At 42.6% G+C, this 27,335-nt stretch overlaps 1 protein-coding gene across 1 annotated transcript in view; it reads right to left on the bottom strand.

Annotated features, from left to right (window-relative positions):
• LOC103899993 (multiple epidermal growth factor-like domains protein 6) overlaps positions 1-27,335 on the bottom strand; it is a 188,632-nt gene that overhangs the window by 25,961 nt on the left and 135,336 nt on the right. The window contains 13 exon segments of the mRNA XM_019472408.1: positions 4,584-4,712; positions 10,582-10,713; positions 11,829-11,954; positions 12,401-12,535; positions 13,549-13,683; positions 14,516-14,644; positions 15,007-15,135; positions 17,475-17,606; positions 20,185-20,337; positions 21,288-21,410; positions 21,993-22,115; positions 24,208-24,345; positions 26,962-27,084. Coding sequence (XP_019327953.1) covers positions 4,584-4,712; positions 10,582-10,713; positions 11,829-11,954; positions 12,401-12,535; positions 13,549-13,683; positions 14,516-14,644; positions 15,007-15,135; positions 17,475-17,606; positions 20,185-20,337; positions 21,288-21,410; positions 21,993-22,115; positions 24,208-24,345; positions 26,962-27,084 — 1,707 coding nt within the window.

The raw sequence follows: 27,335 nt of genomic DNA, 5'->3' as shown, positions 1-27,335 counted from the left end.
AAGGACTTCTACTTAACCCTAGGTGACTTCAAAGGCTGACAAAGTTTTTCTTTGTTTAATGCAGGGACTACACAGCGTTGTCAGCTCTTCCTAGGCATGCACAGTATTTATTTTTCCCTTTTATCTTATTAAAACAGAACTCCTGCTGGGCTATCTTATGATAATGATTAACTGCTGAAATCCCAAGAGAGAGGCCCACTCAGTCTGTCCTGCGGTAGTGCTGATTTAGACAGCAGTTCAAATGCAAACTTTGAGTGCTGCACTTCGCAAGGGCTATACGTTGCTGTTATTAATGCACCAATCAATAAACACACTGTAGAAAAAGTCCGAGACTCCTGCTGCCTCCAATTTGTGGGCTAATTGTGTGGCATTTTGGGATATTCAGTCAGATTAAGCAGTGACTTCGGTAATTCTTCTGTTGGCCTGATCCCATAACTGGACACGTGCCTTGGGTCATACAACACATACCAGAGCGGTGGGGAACGAAATTAAACAAAATTATGTTGTAGTGAAGACAATTGCAACCTTCAAAGCGGGAGCAGCAGATGCTCAGCACTGCACAGAATTAAATCAGTTATAACAATTGCCTTCCCAAATGGGAGCAGAGCAACCCCAGTGCAGGGCAGGGTGACCTAGCTTGCTCGGCATGGCGCACTTGTAACAGAGCTGGGAGCATGGACGGCAAATGCAGGCACACCTTGATTCCTTTTGGGTTTGCTGGCTGGACAGTTGGGCTGCCTGACATCAGGAGCCCGTGGCCCATGCTTCCTACATGTCAGATGTCAACATTTATTTGAAGAAAGCATTGATATATTTAGCTATTTATTCCAAGAAAGACTGGTTTTGGGGTTGGGAGTTTTCTTTTGGTTTTTTTTTACTTGCCCGTTTAGCTGTAAGTGCATTAAAACCAAAGCCCTGCAGCAGTGGGTGATCACAGTAGGCATCTTTTCTGGAGAAAATACTACTTACATTATCTATGCTTTAACAGGATAAAGGACTTGCAAAGCCACCTTTTGCTATGATTACTGCCTTTGCACAGTCCAGGAATGCAGAAGCATTAATTGCTGCTTCAGTTCAGGAACAGCCAGAACCCCATATGTGCCTCAGGTACCTTCTCCCTAGGCATGTAACATTCTCCTCTCAGATAGGAAAGATATATAGAGGCATTGCTACTAGCATCTCTCTCAAGGAACCACTGAAAATGATTCATTTTCCTTTAGTAATTCTAGATCTTGTGAAGAACCATACAGTGTTTCTTGAAGTGTTCTAGTTGTATCACTTGCTGCTTTCAAGAAAATGCAAAGGAAGCCTTTCCTAGGTTGTTCAGATGGCCTGCATTTCTTAGTAGATTATTTTGTTTTCAGGTGATGGCCTGCATTTCTTAGTAGATTATTTTTTCAGGCTTATTTGCAAATGTTAGCGACTTTACAACTGAAATAGTTCTGCTCCTTTTGCAGCTCTTTTGAAAGAGTTACAAGATTCACAAGGTTCATTTTTCCAATGGACTGAGCAGAGCTGAAAGATGGAACAGGCATGTACCACCTTCAGAAATGTCTAATTTTCTTTCAGAAAGTGGCTCGATAGCTTTATTCTTACCCATTATTATTATATGTGATCATACCACTACTGGAGAGGCAGCAGTATGACTGAATGATACCAGGTGGAGATGAAGAACAGCTGATTGAAGCTGACTCAGAGCAGAGCAGAACTGAGATGCTGATGGACAGACAAAACTGCTTTGAAGAATGTGAGGTCTCTTGACAGCGTCCTGTGGCTGAGGGCACAGAATTTCAGTCAACTCTGAATAATTCACAGCAAGGTCTCTCAAAATGGCAACCTGGAGCAACAGTATCTCCTGCTGCTGGTGATTCCAGCAGGAATCCACATCATCCACATGATGATGTGGCTTTGGTTGTTATCTGTATTACTGACAGGCAATATACGTAGGTACATACCAATTTGCACTGAATATTGCAAATATCTTCTGAGCCACCACGCTGTCCTCACACTTCATACTGTTTTCAGAGAACATTGGATCACATACAAGGTCTTGGGTCATACCACCAAAATAGTCTATTCTGGCAAATTGAAAGGTTTGCCTTGATTCAGTTAAAATTGAAATATGACTGAAGCATCCCCCCTGCCTCAAACACCATGGCACACTCAAGCATGAGATGGTGCTTTTCCCTTAGGTTGGCTGCGTTGCCAATGGATGAACACTGGTTACTGGTCAAGACCACTGCAGCACATTAGCTGGTAACACAAATGCTCAGAATGACAAATACAAGCTCGCTTGACCATAGTGCCATAAATCCTCCAAGAGCTTTCTACAGTTGCTAGTGTGCTTCCAACAGAGGCACAGTAAGCTGGATAAGCCTGGTTAACTTCACCATAAAGAGATATACTATAAAAGCCCAATGCTGAGAATTAGCCAGGGCTAAGATTACATTAACAACGCCAATAAATAATAAGAAGAGGTTATGGAAATTTGTGGCCAATGAAGAACTTGGAAATGGCCACTGAAGTGACGTTTTGCAACAGGGACTGGCATGTAAATCTATGAAGCCCTACTTCATACTGAAGGAAGCAAATTAATGAAAAGGAACAGCAGTACTTTGTTCCCACCTGAAAAAAGAAAACCAATCCCAAAAAAAATCAAAGGCAAATTTTGGGACTTCTGCAATCTCAGCTTGAATCTGGATCCCATGCTGCCACAATGCAAAATACCAGAAGCAACGACTGCAGGCTCAAACGCAGTCATTGTCCAGGGGTGATATTAATATTAATTATTAAGATTAATCAAGATTAGATTTGTAAGGTACTATCTTCTCCTAGGACTCTGAACTTAGAAGGCTGCAAAAGTTTCAGTTTCAACATTTCTGTGATGATGGAAAAGTCCTTTCCAGCCCCGGGATGAAGCATCAGCAGTATGTGAGAAATCCAAGGCAACGCAGCCACGCTGGGTCTCAATCGCTATGTTCCTGTCTGCAAGGCGCAGAGCTTGGCCAATGTGGGTGGATTGCCAAGAGGACGGCAAAAAGCACATCCCTGCCAGAAGGAAACCCTGCCAGTCTCCGAGTCACTAAAAACAGAAGTGCTACAGCTCCTCAGAGAAAAGGTGCCAAGAAGGTTCTACCAAGGGCAAACCACCCACACGTTTTCCTCTCTCTTCATCTTTTGGAAGCAGCCAAACTGTTCTGGCTGAAATTTTCTACATGCAAAGGTAACAGAGGTCAGCTCAGAGCAAACACCCTGCCTGCTTGAGAGAAAACATGTAGAAAACAGGGTCTTATGAACGGTAAGCGCTAAGTTCTACTCTCCCCTCCATAATCTTCTTTCAGGAATTTAAAAAGATAAAAACATCCAACACGACTGATTTGGAAGCTGAGGCTTGTATTTTTTTTTCCAACAGACGTCACCCAGCCTTCTCCATATTCCTCACACCTACTTTGGCAAAGGATATTTAGCCTCTTTGTCCCCATTTTGATTCCTGCTGGAATAAACAGATTTACACCTCAACACAGATAACTGTATTGCTTTTTCCAATAAAAAATAATAATTAAAAAAAAGGATAGACTTACGAAAACAGAGTTCAACTAAATAATTTTAAAAAGGGGCATAGTGGAGATACCATAAATTATGAGGCACGCTTTGCAGCAGAACCTTGAAAAGAGTATTTATTTTGTATAATTCCTGGTAAGAATGAGAACGGAACAACAAGCAATATCTGAACTCCAGTCAGCGGGGTGCTTTGCTACATTACTGGTAAGGCTGTGGAGCACCTCCCTTCCCATCAGAGGGCAGTAGCTGCCTGCAAGTGGTGCCGCTTCCCTCTATCGTAGCTGTAACACTACCTTCAGAAACGTGTTGATAAAGCTGCTTTCTAAGCAAAATAATTGTTACTTCAGTTTAATGATCATCATTTGTAGATTCTTCAATCATTTACGCTTAAATAACTTTCATAATGTCTGACTATGTGCTGTTTCTGTTGTATTCAAGACTATTTTTTATGATCTGCACAATGATGCAGCATCACAGCAACCCTCCTTCGACGATGCCCCAGACTGACTCACAATAACCTATCTAAGGAATCCAGTCCAACCTTTCCAACACTTTACCAAATGATCAGATAATAGAAAATGATCTGTTGGATTTATTAAAGTTAAAAGTATATCTGTTCTTAAAGAGTTCCTTTGGGAAGATGCACAGATCATGTTTTTCCTCTAAAACGTTTCAGAGATGCACTAGGAACAAGCAAGTGTAAGGCAGGACAAAAACCTTTCTGCTCAGTGTTACAACAGTAAGACTCTGCTAGCAAAGAGTCTTCATAAAGATGTGATATAGCAGGGGTCTTCAGCACACATCTGATTTTAAACACATTAAAACATGTGCCCAACGCTAGGCACACAGCAAAATGCTTTGCTGAGTTAGGATGGAAGTGCACATTTCAGTATCATCTTCCAATTAAGTTCAATGGTTTATTTAGATCAGCTGCTGTAAATAGTAAAACCTGCTCTCTAGTGATCTGGAAAGAAAACCCCTACCTGCATAAACCCAAAAGGGACCAGAGGGAGCAGCAGTACCTCTTCCACAAAATGTTCCTGTCCAGCCCGCCGCGCAAGTACAGGCTCCACTCACGTGGTCGCAGGCAGCTCCGTTCTGGCACTGACAGCTGTACTTACAGCTCAGGCCAAAGCTTCCCTCAGGGCATCCTGCAGCGGAAGAATCAAAACCAGATGACGGGTTAATTCTGGAGCAGATCAGGGATCAACGGGGAATTTTTAGATACATGGGAATTCTTACTATTCGCAAAAGAAGAATCAAGGCATAATGGTAATGCCCTAAAACTGATGTGATTAAGTATTCTCCTTGGGGTCCAGGTAGGTTGGGCTGTTTTTATTAAGGTCTATTCTAGAAAAATGCCAGGATGTTGAAAGACTAATTTCTGCATAGAAAACTAATATCATCTGATATTTGCAAAGCCTGCGACTTCACAGGTTCTGTTTGATGACACTTTGCACACTCATCTGGAATCGCTTACGTGCACATCTCCTCTGGGACTTCATCAGCCAGGAAGGGGAAAGCTCCCAGCTTCTGTGCCTCCTTTTGAGGCCCTATCCTCTGTTTTCCTGCAAATCCTCCTTCTCCAGAAAGCTGGAGGAAATATGAAATGTGGTGGCCTCCTTCAGAAAGCTCCAAACTGAAAGCTGCATACTTCACTTTCAGGCTCTGCTTTGAAAAATTTAAGTGAAACATTACATCTGGGGGACAGATTAACAATTACATTTCCACAGCAGTTAATGTAAGGAGTTTTAAAAGACTTGCATGGTACTCACTATTGGAAGAAAGAAAACACCACTTGAGAATGAAAATAATTTCTTCCAGGATTATAGGAAAATCAATTAAGAATAGGGCCAGTTGCCTAATTCACATTAGATATTTTGGACAGGCTGAAGTAGAGAGATATACTTGGCTAAACACAATATTACAGGGCCTCTACTCATGTTTGAAGTTCTTGTGAACTCCCCTCTAAAACGAGTTAGGTAGATTATTGCCAGATCTCTTTAAAAAAGTGTAGGATTTTAGCATTTACATCAACAAAGTGATTTTCAGGCAATCTGGAAAGAATCACAAAGAACAGAAAACAATAAGGATCCTCAAAGACAACTCTGCATCTGGAATAAAGTGGTGGGTTTGGTGCTGCCTATTCGGTGCCGTAGGTAGGCAGTGAGAGGAGCTGGCATGAATTCGGTTGTTCCTGCAGCTTAGTGACTCTCTACTAACTGGAGCCAACCCCTGGGTCTCTTATAGAGGCTATAGGCTGGGATGGGAGACAGAAGGATAGCAAGGTACATTAAGTACTTCTTTGCTTTCAATCATCTGCGTCAGAAAATGGGCCGTTGTTTAAATGTGGAGTCATTTAAATGGATGTGTTGCGCTTACACGTGAAATTCAGTCCAGGGTTGAATCGGTGCAAAATCCCATTTGCATCACTTCCTATTCCCAAAGCCGCAGATCACCGTGCATCATGCCTCCTGCACTAGTTCAACGAGTAAATACATTGAAGTGTACTTGTGCCTTAAAAGCTTGATCCTCCTCAGTGTTTACTTTTCATTTGACATTTCAGTCAGAGTCCAGAAAATCTATGCAAGGAAAATAGTATTCCAGTGCAGCAATAGGTGTGGGGCTCTCAGCTGAGCTTTCTTCAAACCTATGGCTTTTAGCCCGGAGCTGAGACTTTCAAGGTGATGACAACGGGTCAGTACACTTCACAAATGATTTCGCAGTCCACATCACAGAGAATCTGCCCTCTGCTTGAGCAGGCACAGGCTGTTGCAATGCATGCCGAGATACATCCACCCCTCCGGAGTACCTGAGCTGCCTGCAAAGCTGCAAAGGGAAAGAGCCCAACCTGCAGCAAGAGGCTAGAGATGCCTCGGGAGCAGAGGAGCTCTCCAGGGATAGTAAAGATCTCACCTCCAAGGCAGCATAAAATGTTTAGGGAAGAATTATGGCTTTCATAATCTTGCACACACATACATGCACATTTTTTTATACATATATTCATATATATATACACACACACACACACAATTAAAGTGGGGTAAAAAGCAGACTGAATAAAACAGAAGACCCGTAGGCAGAACATTAGGGATCGCCAGAGGTTTTGTTGGTGGCAACGGCTTCAGTGATTACCTTGCCAGAGAAGATGACAACCAGCTATTTGGCTACTTTTTGTCTGCAGAGATACTGTTTTGAGAGAGGTCAAGAGCAAAAGAGAAGTGGAGCTGGCAGCTCTTTCTCCGGGAGCTGGTCTTCCCACTAACTGCCCTTCCATTTCCTCTGTGCCAACAGCAACAAGAGCCGTCAGATCAACTTTCCAGGGTTTTTGTCTTAGGTCACTGTTCCAGATTAATTGTTTTGACATTTCTGTGTGACACCATCAGTTAATTCTGCCTAAGCTTCTGAGACTCTGGTAGCTACATCTGTGCTATTGTAAGACTGTTAAACTAATAGATAAAATATTTATTTTATTTAACAACATCAATATAATCAATAATAATAATAATCATCAGCTTAACTATGCAACTTATTGCCACAAGATGAAGTGGATACCAAATGTTTGCATGGAATCAAAAAGGAAATAGGCACATTAATTGGAAAAAAAATCAAGTTGTATTAAATATAGAGATACTGCTTCTGTCTCAAGAATCTCCTGAGTGACAAATTGATGAAACCTGGGGAAACATATCAGGAATTATCTATATGCCTGTTTTTATCCTCTGAAGGCATCTGCTATTGACCTCTGTTAGAGACAGATTAGTGGAGATCATTGGCCTCTGGTAAGACCATTGTGCATTTTTGTTGTTAATAAATGGAGGACCCTAAATCTTCCTGATTTTGCTTCTGTTATGTACATGTGAAGCATTTCTATATGCACGGCCTTAAAAAAAGATTTATGAAGAAAAACTGCGGACCTAAAACTGGATAAATAAAACCAATATGGAAACTTCTATACCACAAGCCAAATACACATCAATCCTATCACTCACACGAGGTCTTAACATTAAAAATAGCTGTTGAGTCCAAAACAAGTCTGAAAATAACTTTTCTGGAATCCAAATTAGGGAAACTATCTAACCCCAATGAAACCCGAGAGCCCTGCGACGCGCTGGGCAGACCGGAGGCGGTACAGCCTGGAGGTCTTCCTGGAGGAATTATCAGGAAAAATAATTTCTGGTTTTGCAAATTCCCCGTGTTGACAAAGTGACAACTCACGCCATTCGCAGTGTTTCCCAGTGAATCCCGGCTCACAGAAGCAAGAGCCAGTGACCGGATCGCAGCTGCCGTCGCTGTTATTGCAGACACACGTGTTTTCACAGCGCTGTCCCCAATGGCCACTACTGCAGGCTGCAATGTAAAATGGTATTTACATTGAGAATCAACTTCGAGCTCGCCTAATGGATTATTTTACATCTAAATGAGAGAACAGAAAAGATGCAAAATAGCCCCTTAAGATACAGGAGCTCTGGACTAGACTCTCAGCTGCAGCATGGGGCACAAATCCATGGAAATAAATACAAGTTTTGCTGATTTATTTCAGCTGAAAGTAGGCAGATATTATGCCATCCACATAAAACTAATCATTCATAGTCAACCCATATCAATCAATCCAGTCACAAATGCATAATTTCACAGAAATAAAATACCAGCTATTGACTCACTCAGCACAAATCTGCATAACCAGAATAGACAATGGGTAAAACAAGACAGGTTTGTGAGCATTCTCCATATTTTCCTCAAAATACTGGGAAATGCAACATGGACAAAGACAGACAAATTTCACAGTCTTTGTTAAAGCAACTTACTGCTTTCATTCTAAAAATCACGTAACACTGACATGATTACGACAACGTACCACGGCATCTCCTTCCTTTCTTGTAAGGATAAAGATTAAAGTGCCAATTAGGGCAACAGAAACCTGGTTTTGCACTTGGGAATCTGTTTCATGCCTGGTCTGCGATAGTTGAAGAGTTGCCTTACTGAGACATCTCTGCAAAACAACTTTTCTCATATCTTTTCCTGAATAGAAATAAAAGCTTTCCTTTGCCATGGTCTCTTAATTTTTTAGACAGTCTAGGGAGTTATGGAAAGCTATCTAAGTGGCTCTACACATTACCAACTGGTTTGATTTTTAAAATACGCATATTGGTGGAAACTTCAGATTTTCCCCAGAGTTTTCTTCAGTACCGAGCCTGAGAAGCCAGGTCCAAAACTTACTGCTGTCAACACTGGCAATTAATTTGTATGATTTTATGTGCCTAAGACCAAGTTTAGAAAGAGGTTTGTATTCTGTTGGCTTTTTGCAAAGGGGATCATAACGAATCAAGCAGAAAAGACGTGAAACAGGAAAAGGAAAGAATCAAGCAGGATGGCTTAACATTTATATGGTGCTATCCAAAAAGGGCAAATTTGTACTCTTACATGGCCATCAATATGGAGAGTGATGCTAAAGTCAACAGAAGGATGGTCTGCTCTTCCAGAGAACAGAATTTCTCCCAGCATTTATATTCACAAGTTAAGGAGTGACCTTAAGACACATGACTGTACATGCCACTCACTTGTTGAATAAATCTCCCCTAAACAAAATGAAAAATTGAGAATTAATCTTAAAACTCATCTGCGCTGAAAATGAAAAACAAAACTGTCTGTCAGTCAAAATGCTGACAGGACAGATGGTATTGGGCAAAGGGATCCATAGTGTTGAAATAAGAGCTTATAGCAATACTTTGCGCTTCATCAGCCATCTATTTCAATACTTTGAACCTAGATAATTAAGGATTATAACCACCCAGGCTGTGCAAACCCATAAACACACAATTTCAGAAGCAAAAAGATTAGCAAAAGTATATTAAAAAACTGTAATAGACTAAGAACAAACAGAGCCGTTTTTTACATTTGCAGTTAAGTCCCTGGGAGATACCGTGTGCCCTGTGGAGCGAATACACATTTGACTTATGATGTTTGCAGTCGTGGCCAGTCCAGCCAGGGGGACACACGCACTCTCCAGTGACAAGGCGACACTGAGCACTGCTGCTACAGCTGCATAACAGCAGGCAATTTTGTCCATAGTAACCATCATGGCAGGCTGAAAACAGATGAACAGACTGCAATTTCACCTAGATAATAACTCAGGCACAGACTGATCTTTTCAAACAAGACAGCAACAGCTTGCCCTCTAAAACATGCATTACCTGAATCCAGAAATCAAAATGGCAAAATGAAAGAAACATCTGTAATTTGTATACTAGGTGTCTGGGGCTGAGCCCTGTAGAGCGGGAATAGCTTGAGTGACTTTCCGGTGCTTCTCCTGCACATCAGGATCAATCAGAGGAGGAAAAAAGAGTGCTGAGCAAACCTTCGTCAAAAATGATTTTGTGACTAACAAGGAGAAAAAATATGCCACCAGTGAGGTCTTGCACGAAGCAGTGCTGTCCCTGAGAGCCTGTCTATGCCAGCACAACAGCCATACCCAAGCAGCCTTTAATACCCATAGGCTGGGTAAGGAGTCATGCCCCAGTTGCACAGACCAGTTGCTTGAGCATGTTCTCATGGTCTCTGGTGGATCTGCAGAGAGAGCACTGATACTACTCCTTCGTCCTCACTACTATTTAATCCTAAATTATATACATCAAGGAGTGTTGCTGCAAACAACCGATGAGTGGTGCCATAAGGGCCAATTGGTCAGCACCTCTTGCCAAGCAACCAGAATTACAATGCAAGTATTGTGGCTATTACACATTGTATTTCTAAGTACATATTGCCATAAATTAGGTCTAATGACAACATCAATTTAGGATGCAGTTTAGCTTGTCATCTGCATTTATCTGTAATCTCCCTCTGGCAAATCCTGTCAAATCCAACCTGGGAAATTCCTGAAGCTGAAGGATAATTTATCTTGGATCAGCGTGCCTAACACAACAAGCATCTCACAAAACAGCAAGAAGGTAGAAATCAAACCATAAGCCGAATTTTCAAACTGACTTTCTTTTCATGGAGAAGGCCGATGTAAGGACTTACACACAGAGCAGGATGTCCCGGTGTAGCCAGGGGGACAGTCGCAGGCTCCAGTTTCTCTGTTGCACTGTCCCCCGTTGGCGCAGGGCTCACAGGAGGACTGACAGTCTGGTCCCCACTGGCCAGCCGGGCAATCTAGGAAAAAAAAGCACATGAGATGCTCCCAATGCCATTTTCTGTTTCAAGGCAATTATACATTTCTGCTGTTACCTTGAAGAATTTAAAAATAATAGTAAAACTAAGCTGGATAAAGAATTGTTATATTATCTCTATAGATATACAGCGCTTTCACAGTAAACCTTCTGAAAGAGTCAACACGCCTCTGTACTGCAGCACACAAGAACACATCTAAAGAGAGACCCAAAGGCTCTCTTCCAACTTCCGTCACTGTGTGTCTGTTTTTTTGGTTTGGTTTCTGATACAGTAACATCAGGCATATTTGGACATATCTGAAAAATTAACTACTGCACTCAGAGAAGGAAACCTGCAGAGGACAGTAATCTGCAGACAGATGCAGGAGGGGAGGGCTGCTGTTGTATTTTTGCTGGGCTGAGTGGGGTCAGGATGGTCATATAGTTCAGAAGGACTGGATGTGAGGTGGAGCCCAGGTCTCCATTCAGCTCCACCTCCTTCACCAGGTTCCTGCTCTGTGGAGTGGTGTGCCACAACCCAGGTCCACGCAGGGCAGATGCTCCTCAGGCGTGCAATAGCCAGAGCTCTTCAAGTGGAAGAGGGACGTCCCATGGCCCCGTGGTAGTTCAGCGTCCCCGAGACTTTTTTAATGCCTTTAATTAATTACCCACAATAATGCTCTCCTTCTTAATTCCTTCCTCTGTTCCAGGTCCTTCATTTGCTGGTTCCACAATAGCTGTCTTTGGCCAAAGCCCTTCATCAGCTTCTGAGGCACATTGTGTGCATATGGCAGCACAGTCCCAAGCTCTGCTCTGGGACTCAGAGCTGCTGCAATGCCCTGGTATCGCTGCCCAACTTGTATAGACCCAGCCCAGCGTACAAATCACTATTATTAATTGGAGCAGAGAGATGGGTCAGGGTAACTGAATCACACTCCCTCCTTCACAAGCGATCCCATGCGGTGGACGTCATACGTTCTGCACCAAGACTTATCCTTTACCCTTCCTGCAAATGAAGCCTATTGCATTGCTGCAGTTTTGGTGGGAAACAGAAATTCCATTTCTTATCATGTCTGTCAAAGCAAGACACTCACGACCCTAGCCCGACACCAAGCACACCTTGCTCACACGTAGTGCCAGTCTTCCCAGCTGGGCAAATACACTGCCCTGTCTTCGGATCGCATGGTGCTTCTCCACAGCTGCACCTCTGCTGGCAGTTCACCCCAAAGCTCCCAGGCTGACAAGCTGGTCAAAAGAAACCCAAAGACACAGTTAGTATAAGGAAGCATTTTGAAAACATTAGGAGGCACCACCACCAGCAATTTTAAACTGACCTGTACTGGTACCAAGTGATCTATGTTAGCATCAGTGTCTCAGCGACTGGTGGTCTGTAATTAACTGCAACAGAGCTCTAGAAAATCTGTGTCTGAAGCTTTAAAAGGAACTATAGTTACTGGACAAACATTAGCTTTAGTAACTGGCCACAGCCTTGTGCCTCGACCTTTGCAAGCAGAGTGACACAGCAGTTGCTAGGCTCCAGATATCAGTTTGGCTTCAGTGGGGAACTGCCAACTCGTATCAACAACAAATGTACCCTTTTATTTGCAACTTCTGTATCTGAACAGAAGTTTCCTGAGTAACCTTTCCCATCCAAAGTGTACCTCCCAGGGAAACATGCAGTGAGTACCTACATAAATGGCATTTTTCTCCATGAAACCCAGGTGGACATGGTTGTTTGCAGACTCCTGTCTCATGATCACACAAAACATCAGTAGGACAGTTGCATCTCAGTTTGCAACCAGCCCCATAAAAGCCAGGCGTGCACTCTGGAAAATGCAAGTAGACGGAGAACATGTATAAGAAAAAGGAAGAGTTAAGAAAACTGAACAAAAGTCAGACAATAATTTGGCAGAAATTTGCAGAAAATCTATTATAATGTACATTTTAGAGGTGCTGATAACAAAGTGTAAATACTTATTAAACACTTGCATGGACATTTCAAAGAGGTTACTGCTTAAATACAACCCAGAAACAGAGTGGCAGAATACTTAAGGATATATTCAATTACAACCATTACAGAATTACTCTTCTTATCTGTCTATACTTTCTGCTGCTCTCTGCCTTGGTGCAAAGCCAGTGCTGGGTGAGGGATGCTCCCTCTCCCCCAGAACCCAGCACATCACCAAGAATGCTAAAGATATTAAATATCGTCACTATTATTCTCCACCAAACCCCCCAGAACTAGCATCATAAGTCCAACACATTCCAGCCTGCCCAGAGAGGAATCTGAAGGGAGAATCTTTATTGCGTTACTCCATTACTGTCTGGAGAGAGCTACTGAGACATGCAAACATGAATGCGGAAGACAATTCTCTCTGAACTACCCCCAAAAACTACAAAGAATAAGTTGAATTCAAAGACTTGCAAATCTGAAGGAAAAGTAGCATTACTGAAACCATTTACAAACAATCCTGCTGCCATAAAACACAGGTTTTGTCACTTACTTACTGTCTGCGTGAAAAAAGGAAAGAACAGAAGTGAAAACTCCCACAATCTTCATTATTAAGGGTTGTATTAAAATTTGGTTTCTAGGTTTCTGTTGTCATTTGATCAGGCTAAGACTCCTGCATTCTTAAGCTGTATTCCCCTTGATGTCCCTGTAAGCCCTGTGATATCAGGCACTCATGGAGTTTGTTGTACGACAAACCACAGACAAAATAATTAGTAGAATATGAATATATTAGTAGCAGCAGCAAACAAAGCAGATGGGAGGAAGAATGAGAAATAATGCTAGGACAAAGGAATAAGCAGACATAGGGAATCTGGCTTTCTGTTATACCTTTCTGACACTTTTTGCCATGATAACCAGGCTTGCAGGTGCAAGTCCCGTTCCTCGTGTTGCATTCCAGCGTGTGCTCTTTCACGCACTGACACTCCTCTGAGCAGCCAGTTCCAAAGGCCCACCTGGGACAGGCTGCAGCCAGATGAAAAGGAATCATTAGCTCTGTAATTATGCATGAGTTATTTGAAATTGCACAGTGATGCAGAAGCAACTGCTGCAAAAAGCAAAACGTTCATTTTACTTTCAGCAAATACATCCACATTTCTATGACAGTGCCTCTTAAAGTGTGGGTGTATAAAATATAGTTTACATGATTCCTTTATTAAGTAATTCATTTAATTTCAAGCCATATGAGGTGAATGCAAAAACCAGAAATGTTTCAAAGCAAACTTAGTTAAGTTTCTGAATGAAAAAATATTTGGATACACTCCATGACAAAAGCTTTCTTGAAAAAAAAAAAAATCACAACTATTTTTCAGTCTTGTACAGATTGTACAAACAAAACCCGTAAGTGCAAAGAAACTTGACCATCTCTTTTGTAACATTTTTGTTTTGATTCTTTTTATTCCCATTTAACATTTTGCCCTCATCCTGCCCCAACCAGCCCTGCTCCTCAGCTCCCACTCCAACCGTATCAACAGCCACTAACTAGCTCCAACCAGTCTTTAACCTCACCAACAACCCTAACGTTAACCTGCTTATCCCAACCCAACCCTACCTATAGTCCTCACCTTTGTGCATCAGTAAATCTCAGTCCTTATGGCAAAGATTAATTGCTAGAGGAAAAGATTAATGAAGTTTCTGGGGCTTCCTGGGATACGTCAAAAGTCAAGTCCTCCCGCTACTCCCAGCTTATGGCAGAACCCAAAGCCTCACTCATTTTATGTGTGATGTGGAATCTTTTTAAGACTGTTATGTTGTGCATGTGTTAAATAAACAGATCCAAAAAATTATGGGGACTTACTAAGATGGCAGAAGCGCCCGTAGAGCCCTGGGTCACACAGACAGGCTCCATAGAGTCTGTGGCAATAGCCGTTGTTGGCGCAGTTGCATGGTTTGTTACAGTTCTTCCCAAAGAGGCCTTTCGGGCAACCTTTTGAATGCACAAACACAGCAAGGCATCAGCTGTTAAGTGTTAAAACACGAACACCAAATCAGCTCTCTTTTAGTTGGCATGGCAGAAAAGACCACGCTGACTTGTCGCTGACCTGGGGCTCTGTGCAACCCATCCTTACAAGGCACTTGCTTTTTCTCACCCTCTGTCTTGCTTATTATTTAAACAAAAGTCACTGCAAGGCAAGCTGTAGGGTTATAGTACGTCTCGCACAATGGAGACTGTTCTCATTCGGGCCCCTAAGATTTAGCACGCACAATTACATCTAGATAGAAACAAGGGGAAAGAAGTGGTGAGGTTTCAGGCACACGCTACAGCCGGCAAGACAAGGGGAGCCGTACCATCTTCACAGAGCTTGCCGTGCACGCCGGGCGGGCAGCGGCACTGCCCTGTGACAGGGTCGCAGGAGCCTCCGTTCTGGCACTCGCAAATGCTAGCACAGCCTCTGCCATACGTCCCGGGGGAGCAAGCTGCAGAGAAAGCAGGGAAGATGAATGGGCCAAGAAATCTTTTCCCTCTGCTAGAAACGAAATAAAATAAAGACTCCATCAAAACTGAGCAAGGAAAGAGTCTCTTTAGTCAAGTGGGCTCTAAACCAAATCATATTATTTTTATATAAGGTAATACACATCCATCTAATACTTACTAGATAATTTTAAAAGGATGCCTGAATTAATCAAGCTTACTTATGTGAAGTACTACGTGATGTATCCAAATTCTGCCCTGCATATGCTCCCCTCCACACAATGCATGGGGCTCAAAAAACATTGCCTATAAAGTACAAAGCTTAAAAATCAGAGCACAATTTTGAATATTTGGAGATAAGTATTTTAAACGTTTTTTTTTTCTCTCCCAAATACTATTATAAAAATAACATTGTGTTTTTCTAACATAGTCTCTGAAATTCCCCAGATGATCACAGCAGAAATGGATCCACATCAGCACAGAATTCCATCCTAAAGCCCTCATTGCTCCAGTGCAAAACAAATTGTGAAATGAAGCCTTGCTCCACTGTTTGCAGCCTGAGCTAGCTGAGTAAATACAGTTGCTGGAGTCATCTGACTTAACTGACATTTTGTCAATGTACATTAAGAAATCTGACATTGCACATCAATTTCCATTCAGTTTCTTTCGTGCATTATTACAGAAATTTAGTTTCAATTTTCTCAACTATTTAGCTTACCCTAAACCCATGAACTATGCTGTATATTAAGAAAGTGAGATAAAAGAGTGGAAGCAATCACATATGGCTAATTCATACAGATTATATATTGTATTTATCATTGTCAATGCCTGCTTCATCGGATTGCAGGTTTGGCTCAATAACGAAGTCCCATTAAAGTTCTTTAAATTCCAGAGGTGAACTCCACCAGATTACATGCATAGGTATCTACTGTAAATACAGAGCAAAAATGTTATTATTATTTATGAAGTGAACTAAAGAATTTGTATCCTGTCTTGAAATTTTTATAATCTATCCTGAACCACTAGAACACCATGAATAGAAGCAAGAATATCCTAACTTGAACTGTCTAAGGCAGATTAGAAATTATCATTTTAATCCTCTTCTTTCCTATTCTCTCAGCTGTCCCCAGTGTTTACAAATCAAAGGCACGATCGGTCTCCCAAAATAACTATGGGCAGACTGTTGATTTCAATCATTTGCTGTTTTTTCTAGATTTCTGTCCTTGTGACGATGCCTCCTAAACAATCTTGATGGTGATTAACCTGAAGACTGCTGTCTACCGATGCTAAGTAATAATTCTTCATCGTCTCTTTGTCTCATCAGTGACAGCGCAGACTTTCTGAGTATGATGGGCCATCATGCCATACACCATGAAATGGAGGGACCCATCTCAAACATGCAGGAGACCTGCTGTATGAAGTCTCAGGCAAGCAACAGACAAGTTTTGCCAAACTGCAGATGAAGAACAGCGCACGGTACATCAAGAAATCACCACTCTATCTTTCCAGTTGGTTTTGACACATACTTCTGAATCAGAAAGATCTTCTGCCAGTAAGCAGGAATAAGGAGAGTAAAAAGCTATTACAGAGGGCACTGGCTGACTTGGCAAGAGAATTCTGAAAAATACAATTTCCAATGCTAAAAATTAACCATCCCAAGAAAATTATGTTAATAATAAAAAGAATGATAAGAAAAAAAAAAACCAGGCCCAAGTTTACCAACAAAAGGAGAAAAAAAAAAAAAAAAGCAGTATCTTGGGATGCTATAAAGGAACAATCAAGTCCAGCATCTATGTCCACCCAGATTGTCACACCACCTGCCAGGACAGACTTTTGAAAGTCAGTGAGGCAAGTTGTGCAGCAAAGCATGGCAGGCAAACCTTGGCACTTTTCAGCAGCAGAGTGAATAGGAATGAACACTAGCACCAACTTAGGAAGTACTGTACTGTCCACCCAGATTGTCACACCACCTGCCAGGACAGACTTTTGAAAGTCAGTGAGGCAAGTTGTGCAGCAAAGCATGGCAGGCAAACCTTGGCACTTTTCAGCAGCAGAGTGAATAGGAATGAACACTAGCACCAACTTAGGAAGGGGTACTGTACTGTACTGCACTGGAGGGCAGAGACCTCGCCGTTTGAGGGTTCGTATTGTATACTGTAGCATCCCTTACAATTTCTATTTAATGTGCCACATTACGATAAAATTCTGATCTGCCTATGAGGCAGCTGTACTCCTTAGAGAGCTTTACAGATTAAAAGTACAGCGGGTTATTCCTATTTCCTACCTGTCTGCAGTGTCACAGCACTAGGACAAAGTCCTTGCCTTTCAAACACACTGTACTCACTTGCATTACAGATAATGCCGGTCCACCCAGGTGAGCAAACACAGCCACTGTGTTCACTGTTACATCTGCCTCCATTCAGACAATCCTCACAGCTCAAGCTACAGTCATTGCCAAAAGTGTTATCAAGGCAAACTGAAACGAAATATATAGAAGGCTTAGTGAGCATCCAGACAAAATAATTCCACAAGCTCTTACCTATCGTTCCAGATGCACAAGTGCAAGAAGGAACCTACCCCACATTGACAGTCTGAAAAAAAAGTATTCATGTTGTTAGCATTAATGTTGGTAGCGTTGCAATACCACTGATTCATCGCAAAAGACAGTCCCAAATGGAGATTCCCAAATTTTCCTCTTCAAATTTTAGACTCTAAATAAAATGAAAGCTGGGACTTTAGCTGGAATTTACTCCCTTAAATGCTGTAATTCCCCATCAAAGAGCACTTAAAATTACTTTTTAAAAGCAAATATTTTGCCTTCATAAAAAGTGAATTTGCACCTAATGCTTGATAATATTGTATATAATTAAAAGTATTTATTGGGAGAGAATCTCCTCCTTTTCTCCCTGCTAGGCTATTCTTTTTGTTCTTCTGTTGCAGTAGGTGGATGCGGTGCCATTTAAGCATAGTTCAGTGATATTTTTAACAGCATAGTTTGAGTGTTATTCTAGGAAAACAAAGCATAATACACATTTATCACTTCCTTTTTTCTTCATGGATATGAAAAAAGGGTTAGTTTATATGGGAAACCTTACATGAAAATGCATTCCTCCCTCACCTTCCCCACCCTCCTTTTCTCCCTTGCACCCGCAGATATGCGCACCCTCATGTTCTCTCTTTGTGGGGTCTATTGAGAAAGGCGTAGAAAATAAATGTTACTCTCTGCTAAAATACCTCGGTGACATTAAGATCCTATCCACATGGTTAGTTTATTGCCTTCGAGGCTTTATGGCTGTGGCTGGAGGCTTTTTGGAAGGGGATTTTGAACAACACCTGAAAGTGAGCTGGCAGATTATTTCAGCTAACAGTAAGTCAGCAGGCTGGTTGCTTTTCACCAGCAATTTTCTGTGTGAGGCCAGATTTCCTCTAGGTCTCAGCACCCAACTGTTCCTTTTTCTGAAGCTGAACAAATGCCCAAGCTTTCAGAGACATGCAGAATCCCAGTGCTCCCACTTGAAACGGGTTACAAACTCATACTTCAGGAGAAGAATACAGACTACTATTAAAAACGACATGCTTCTACATTAAAAAGTCATTCAATCTACAGAAAATAGGTAATTACTTACACCAGCTTATTGTTTAAAGCTGTATTTTTATAATATAGATAGCAGCACAAAAATACGTCTGAAAGTATAAGGAATAAATCAACATTTGGGAAGTAAAAGAACTTACTAAACCATTAAAAGTTTCATTCCTCCATCAATTTTTCCTAGAAACCCTCATGTGCTGCAAAGGCTCAGCTTTAGAAAAAGTGCAGATGCTCAGCTATGACTGATAATACCCAAATTTATGTAGCTAAACATAAATAAAACATACAAAAACTGGTCAATAAATATTTGATTGTGGTTTCTAGGCTTGATAATTTTGCCTGTGGTTATCTCATTTATCAGTTTTCCAATTGTTTATCAGTGTCGTTGAGTCTGGCTGGATGCTATGTGATTTGGGAGGTCTTAACAGTTTTGTTCATAAAAATAAGTTAATTTTTTATTAAAGCCAAGACCAGTTCCCGATTTTTGCCTGTAGGGCACAGTCCTCGGATGACTAGAGCTCGTATAAAAATCACAGGACATTCATAACAAAAATAAGAAATCTCATTCCTCCCTGGTGACCCACCAGCACATACTGCGCTCATCAGAAAGAAAGCACAGGGTTTCAACTCATAATACTCTTTAAGTGGTGAAGTTTCCACCTTCAGGTGGAAAGACTGAAGTCATGCAAAGCCCAGGTAGGGTGCAAAGCTGCTTTGCACCCAACTCCTGTGACTGTGTGTACTCGTGCTCTCTTTGCCACCAGTTGTGCCGAGCCCTCGGCCAGCCTGAGCTCTACGTGGATAGGTCTGTGCTTTTCCTGGAGAACACGCCCAAAGCATCAAAAGGGACCTGAATCTCCAGAGGGTTGTTTTTTTCCACAAACAAGAATGCAAATATCTTAAGCAAAAACCCCTCCAATTATTATAAAAGGGCTTGTAAACAGGCACACATGCCCCCACACCTCCCCTTCCTAGCTCTAGGAGAAAGGGAGCATTTCCCAAGGGCTTGTTCTCAGTAGAGCAGCTTTGGTCGATTTTGTGCATTGCAATAACCCACACAATCCTCTCACCCCCGGGATGAACAGGATCTTTCTGTCTGTTGCCTCTGGGGCTTTGTGCATACACCCTGTGTTTCCAAGAAGCCTCCCATCCCTTGCTTGCTGTGCTGCTCACTTTTCCCATGCCTCCCTTCGCATCCCTCCCCGCCACATCCAGGCAGCAGCAGCCGCGACCAGGGAGCCTTCCTGTTCTCCAAACATATCCCATTTGGGATGGGACATGTGGCAATGCCTCTTCCCCGCTGGCATGGAGGACAGACAGAAAGCAGGATTAATGCTCACCCTTCCTCTGCTCCTCCTGATGGCTTAAGCCCGGCCAGCCCAGCATCACTCTCGCCCCAAATCCTCTTTCCAAGACTATTCCCCGCATTTGCCGCGATGGCTAAAAGTGACGCTTGTTCACTCACCGACCCTGTGCACCAGGGTGAGCTCTCCTCGCAGGTCTTCATCCTCGTAGAGAGAACCAAGCGCGTAGCGAAGGAGCTGGGGGGGACCTCTGAACTGCAGCCCCGGAGCCCCAGCGAACCCTGCGGCCTCCTCCACATCCATCTCCTCTCCACCTAGGGCTGACATACACACGTGCCATCAGGACCCGGCCCCGAGTCTTCCTCTGTGACACTTTCCTCTCATTTACATCTTGTTTTTTATTATGCTGGTAGATTTTCCAGCTACACCCCTGTGCAGTCTGCACAGCAGTCACAGCCAATTCATTTTCTCATCTGTACTTGTAATACGTATACATATCTGCTATCCAAAAAAGAGAAAAGGAGGGGCAGGAAATCTTTCCCTTTCCTTTCTTCTGGAAATAAACTCTGGTCCTGGAGAGTCCAAAAAAACATTAAATGGGGAGTTTAATTTTCCTCACTTGAAGTTTGAAATTATTTTTAGTTAATGAAGGTCATTAGCTTATTTTGGAGATGACAAATATAGAGTGAGGCTGGCTGTCCAAGTTATTTTCAGAAAAACTAAAATTTGAGCCTTAAAATGATGGCAAATCAGTTGGCTTTCTTTTTGGAGTTGGTTAAAATACCAAACTCTTCCCAAGGTTTAGCAGGTGCTAAACTTGGTTATAAAATTAAGTTGCTAGGCTAAACTCTGTACTGGTTACACTGGCAGAAATCCAGAATCACACCACTGACTTTAGTGGAAAACTTGCCTTGGTTCATCAAAGCAGAATCTGGCTACCTTTTTTCCACAGGATGTTAAACTTCATCAAATAGTGCAAGAAAACTGTCAAAATAGTATTTATTTCTAAAACACGAGGTTTAGGTTTTCAAACATGTCCAGGGGATTTAAGCGTTCATCTCCCATTAATCTTTGGCAAAACCAAAAAATTACTTGAGGATGAACTTGGGATCCACGTGTTGCACGTAGCTCTAGCCTGGCCACATTCAGAGATGGCTCAAGTTGGCCTCCCAAAATCCCAGGATCTGTGAAAATCTCAGTTGAATTCACATTTTAAATCAGTGGGAAACACTTTAATGGCCTTCAAGATGTAAAAATAACTTACCAATGCAGGACCATCTGTTAACACCAAGCCTGTAACCCTCCTTACATGCACATTCGTACGACCCCAGAGAATTAACACAGAAATGGTCACAGTTGCCATTATCAAGATGACATTCATCCACATCTAGAAAAAACAGATATAAATGCTGATTAGGTGCAAGTACCTCTGCTCAGAGAGTGTACTCTGCACCTGGCTGCATTCAAAAAATTATTCTGCATGTAGGAAAACATGATTTTCTTAGTACTTTGGGGCTCTCCGTTTCTCACTAGTACTGGAGATACTAAAACATTTCAGGGCAACATGGAACAGATTATTTCACTTATGTTTTTGTCTCAAGTGAAAACAGCTGCTTTAAGCAGTTAAGCTCAGTTGATCCTTTGGTTATTTCGAGGGCTCTCCTTTTGTAGAAGTAGTCTTTAATGCACATCAATATACAGTGTCCATGGAGAGAGGAGGAAAAGTTCCTCTCTGCTGGCTCATCTCCCGCAGCCCCACTTTTCCCTGCTTGATGCTAGGTTATTACTGTATTCCAGTCTCAAAAAGTGGAAATTACACATTTGTAACACCTTATCAGCAAAGCTGGCATAGGTCACTGATTCTCTTATCAGGGAAATGCCCACAAAGCCCTGTGATGAGCTTTGACAGCATTTCTTCTACCTGCTGTTGTGCTTAGCTAGACCGAGCCGACGGTATCAAAGGACTCACCGTCGCAGGCGCAGCCGTCGGCGTTCGGCTGGAACCCAGCTTTGCAGGCACACTCGTAGCCGCCCACATGGTTGATGCAGAATTGGGAGCAGCAGGACTCTCCAGTCTCACACTCGTCCAGCTCTGCAAGGAAGGGGCAGCTTGTTCAGCCCCTGGACACGGTCTGAGCTGCTGCCACAGTTTTGCTCGGCAGCTACTGCGCTATTCAGCACATGCCTTTCTATGTCTTCCTCTCCCTTCACCCACATAAAACACTGTCTGAATCCTGATAATGGCTGTCTTCTCCCTTCCCCCACACCAGCCAATATCCTCCATGTCCAGGGAGAGGCATCTTTTTTTCTGGGAGTCTTAGGTGCCATGAGGTGATTTACAAAACAGACAACAACTAGGTCTCACCAGCCCACACATACCATCTATTTGTCAGTAATCTACATTTAACCATTTGCACTTCTGTACGCTCAACCTTTTTCAATGCAAACTAACAGTGAAACAAAGCTCTGATCCAACAACGCATTTCTGGACATCAGCAGCCTGCTAGGTGCAATTGTAGTTTTTGATAACTAATTGCCCATTGCCTTATGCTGCCCTGTGTCCACCCGGAAATTGGTATCGTCGACACCACTGTTCTGGTGATTAGATATGAGAACCGAGCTGTTATCTTTTCACTACAGGCTCCCAGCTGATCTCAGCCCTTGCAGCCTGCTGAGCGGGTCGGTGGCCATTCAAGGGCCACCTTGTCAATGCTGAGTCTGCAGAATGCTTTTGAACGTTACCCAGACGAGCAGCCACAGATGGGAAAGGTCAGTGTCTCAATTAACCTTGGAAGGAGTACCAACATTATTAGGAAACACCGACAGGAGAAAGAGGAGAAAGATAATGTAATTAATCAATCGAAGTGAGGAGGTCAGCACAAAAATGATTAATGCAGGTTATTTGAACACAGAGTGTTTTCCAGAAATGTCACAAGCCGAGGTCCTCTGCAGTACGTCAGACGATGCCTGGCTCTGGGGTCTAGCAACAGCCCCTTGTCTGTGTAGGAATGCGAAATGTGTGTCCAACAAAAAGGAGATTTTTGCTGTTAAGAGCAGCTTTTCATGTCCTCAGCCTTGCCAAACCCTTCCACTGTGCTCTCACTTCCCTCACTGTGGCCAGAGTAACTGCTTCCCTCTGAAATCTCCATCAGCAGGTCACTGAGCTGGGGTGGGGGGCAGGAGGCTGCTCTGTCTCCTCTCATCCATACACAAACGGGACTGTGTAACCCATCCCACCCCTGCGAGGCTCTGGGTCCAAATCTGCCTCCCTGACCTTTTTTTATTTTGCTTTTTAAGCTCCAGCATCAACCGCCCTTGCAGACCTCGGTGCTTCCCTCCTCCCCTGCTCCTTCCTCTCTCCTGCACTTGGCTTTTTTTGTTGCAAAACTCCTCTTGTCTGTAATGCCTCTCACATTCATCAGAGCTCCCACTCTCTACCTCTCCTCATGTCTTACTACACTGCTCTGTGATGCCTGCTTTTTTTTTCCCCTCTTCTTGGCTATTCTTGAAAATTTTAATGGCATAGTGACAGCAAGTCTAAACCAGAATGAGATACAGTTTGCATAGCAAAAGCCGTAAACAAAAAAATATCACATCATAAAATCGTTTAAAACATGAAGGCATTTTTAAGCTCTTCTCTTGAGATAAAAACAGATCTAACTCTATTGCTTTCACTTCCTAAGTGAGATTTCTCTCAGCCAGAAGTGCAATCTCATCACTGCGCAAATCTGATGGAAATAGAGCAACTTCCATAACACAAAGTGGAGTTTGCGCATGAAGCACTTCAGAACAGCAGTGCTACCACGCCCAGCCAGAGCCGACCCTCTTCCCAGCCGCCAGCCGAGGAAGGGAAACAAAAAAATTCAGCCAAGTGATGCTTGGGCTGGACACAATGAGATATGGCCACAGCAACTGGTGATGCACCGAAGTGTCATCTTCCATTTGGGAGGCAGAACTCCTTCCCTTCATTAATTAATAATCCCAGCAAACACGCAGAGCAAGGCAAGCTGGAGCAGCGGCTGAGGAAGCGCCAGAGGACAGTATTAATTAAAACTTGTAGGAAAAGGGCAGGGGATGGGAAGGTATTTCCTTGAGTGACAGCTCTCCTGCAGGCTCCCCTTGCAGAGAGACTCACCACACCTCCTCCCTCCTCCTGTGGAGATGCAGCATTCGCCGTGAATTACCTGCGCATGTTTTGCCATCAAAATCGAGGCGATAGCCGTCGTCGCAGGAGCAGCGCGGCCCCGTAGTCGTGTGCTCGCAGTGATGAGAGCAACCACCATTGTTGTCCTGGCAGCTATTGATAATTTCCATTTCAATGCCTTGCAGAGAAATAAATCAAAAGGATGTTAAAAAGCAAGCACAGGGGGACAGTCACCGGAGAATAAGCCTTCCGCAAAAAAGCATACATAAGCTGACTGCTGTAGCAGGAAATACAAACTCAGCTCCCACACACACCCGAGAAGAGCATGTTTTGGAATCACTGAACTTCAGGTATTTGTCTCCTTGTGTCACAACAGTGGATGCTCTCGACTTCGGTAACATGAAGCCAGCTCACCGTTTCAGCAGTCTGCCTGCTACGGGAGCGTTCACGGGTTGCCTGAGATTTATGCTTTGTTTGAACCTAACAGTGAGTTCTGCCCTTGCCCCAGAGAAGGAAAGGAACCACCTGAGGAACCCAGGCAGTTCACCTCAACCCAGACTGCTTATGCTTTCCAAAAAGCAGCTTTTAGTTTTGTCTGTGAATGGGAAAGAGTTGGGTTCTGAAACATCCACCGAACACAAATGCCTTAAAATTTTCATAGTAGAGTCCTGCTGCCAAGCCTGACACCTAATCACAAAGCAAAACAATCTGCAGGTTTTGACCCTTGGACATCCCTTCAAGGGGGAACACAGCAGCTCCTCTGCTGAGACTTTGTCCCCCTACAATTAAGACAGGGTGGTGGTACGATGCTGTCACCAGCCCCCTTCGCACTGACAGATCACCCCACCCTCCTGCACTTGGTTGCGCTGGACAATCCTCACAACATTTTGCCTAGGTCCAGTGGAAACCCTCATAGAGGAAAGGGAACACCTGTCCATCTCATTCCCACCAAGGTACTTCATTAAATGATTTTTTTAGGATGAAAAGAAAATACAAGTTTATAAATTTATAAAGTTTCTCTTGAAGAATTAGCTGGATTGTCTTGTTACAGAGCTATTTAGAGAGGAATTAATTTCCCATACTATGTAGGAGGACTGAGAAACACCCTCCCTAAAGGAGCCATCGTACTGTCAGAAACACCCCAGCTCAGAGCTGTGGCTATCAGATCTGGTACAGAAGGATGGCATTTCCCCGCTGCTGCGGCTCGTGTACACATCTGTGTCGGTGGCTCTGATCCTACCCCTTTTTGTGCCCGCAGGGAGCAACCTGCCTGCCAACCAGAAAAGCAAGTCTAGCTGGGAGAGGGTATAGATTAGGAGAACATATACGGAGGGCTACATCTCATGCATGGTATGATTATTTGCACCAGGGAGAAGAAATCTAGTCTCCTGCCCAGTGTGTTAAGCTGGGATTTAGGAAACCCAGCGATCAAACATAGAATCTGACTTTATACACTATCTTCATCATTTACTTTGTCTCAGTTCTTCATCAGTAAAACTGGAATAACAGCTCTTCCCCATGCTGCTGGGGAAATGAAAGAATAAACAAAGATTGTAAATTGCTCAAACACTGGGATAATCCTGATCATAAATATATGCAGAATGTTTTTATTGTTTGCTCTGTAATAGTGTACATAAGGGACAGAGAATCACCATCCCCTGAGATTTGCTGAACATAGAGAAAAAATATTATCAGAAAGTCACAATGAAATCTAAGTGGTCTAAACCACTTTTTTATCCCCGTAACAGATCATTTTATATCTATATATTAATTGCATTTCCTCTGCCATTGCACTACTCACAGTTCCCCATCACCTATGAAATAAGCCTCCAGGATGTCTCTCACATGATTGGCATTTGTTTTTAATGTATGTTAATGCTTTGAAACAGAATTTCATCCTTAATAAATATTTCTTACACACACGTTCTTGAAGAAAGCATTCATTCTCTGTCATGCAGCATATTTTCCTAAGAAAATTCTGCTGAAAGTTCTTGCACGGTATTATTAGATTGAACGATCTTTGCCCACCTCTTTGCTATAACAGGTCATGCTTTTGTCTGCATTCCAGTGAGCTTATGTTAGGTCCATAATAACACCAACTCTTCCACATCACCTCCTTTATTAATCTAAATTTGCCCTCAAGGACAGCCCAGGGATCACCCATCAACTAACAGCACTGGGAGTCAGTCCCCTTCTCAAGAAAAGTAGCGTTGATTAAGAAACCCTGCTGGCAAGAGGTAAGTATGTGAGGGAAGACAACAGAGCTCAGCATCGTTTTAGTTTGGGAAATTTTAGTTGTTCAAATATTTTTTTCATCCCCAATCCTGCTTTTTTCCTTTTTTTATTTTAAAGTATCCACTTAACAGCGTCAATAATCTCAGGAGAAACATAAGTAAACCTAGACAGATAAAGACAAGAGCAGAATATCACGTTGGTTTTCTTTTGCATCAGATCCAGCATATAAAAAAATTGGGAGAAGGAGGGCAGGAATGAATACATTTCATAGAATAGCAGTATTTTGGTAGCTCTGCAATAGAATGCACCAGACTCTGCAGATAAACCAACAGGGCTATTTGCTCTTTGTAATGCAGTAATTAAGATCTGTGAACACAGGCTTAGGAATGTATCAACCTGCAAAACGAGCAGTAGCAGAAGATGAAGAAAACAGTATTAAGATTGAGCTTTTGCATACATTTATTTTGCTGGGAGTGCTAATCCAACTGAATTAAAAATGAAGCATAGCAGTTTGCAGATAAGATAGCCTGAAATGCATAGATGTGAAAGTGTCACTTACGGTAGCACTGCTTTCCATCGGCCCCCAGCTCGAAGCCGGGGTTACAGACACAGGTGAAGGATCCCAGAGTGTTCACACAACGATGAGCACACCTGGCTCTCCCTTCTGCACACTCATCAATGTCTACAAAGCAGAGAGAAAGGCAAAGACATTCATTTGGATATTAAAATAAAAAATAATATTGCTCTACACAGACATGGCTGTATTTCCAAACATATACTGAAAAGAGCATCCTGATGTTAGTCTACAAATGACAGCATCTGATGAATCCAGGAACACTGAACTCACAACATTATTCTCCAAAATAATCTTTTTTTCTAAACACCGTTGACCTTGAACCTCTCAGTGTGAATATTACAATATCAAACACTGTA

This window comes from Aptenodytes forsteri, unplaced genomic scaffold (genome assembly GCF_000699145.1).
Source record: "Aptenodytes forsteri isolate BGI_AS27 unplaced genomic scaffold, ASM69914v1 Scaffold179, whole genome shotgun sequence".
NCBI lineage: Eukaryota > Metazoa > Chordata > Aves > Sphenisciformes > Spheniscidae > Aptenodytes > Aptenodytes forsteri.
Note: the sequence above shows the minus strand (reverse complement) of the source record. Positions and strands in the feature narration are given on the sequence as shown.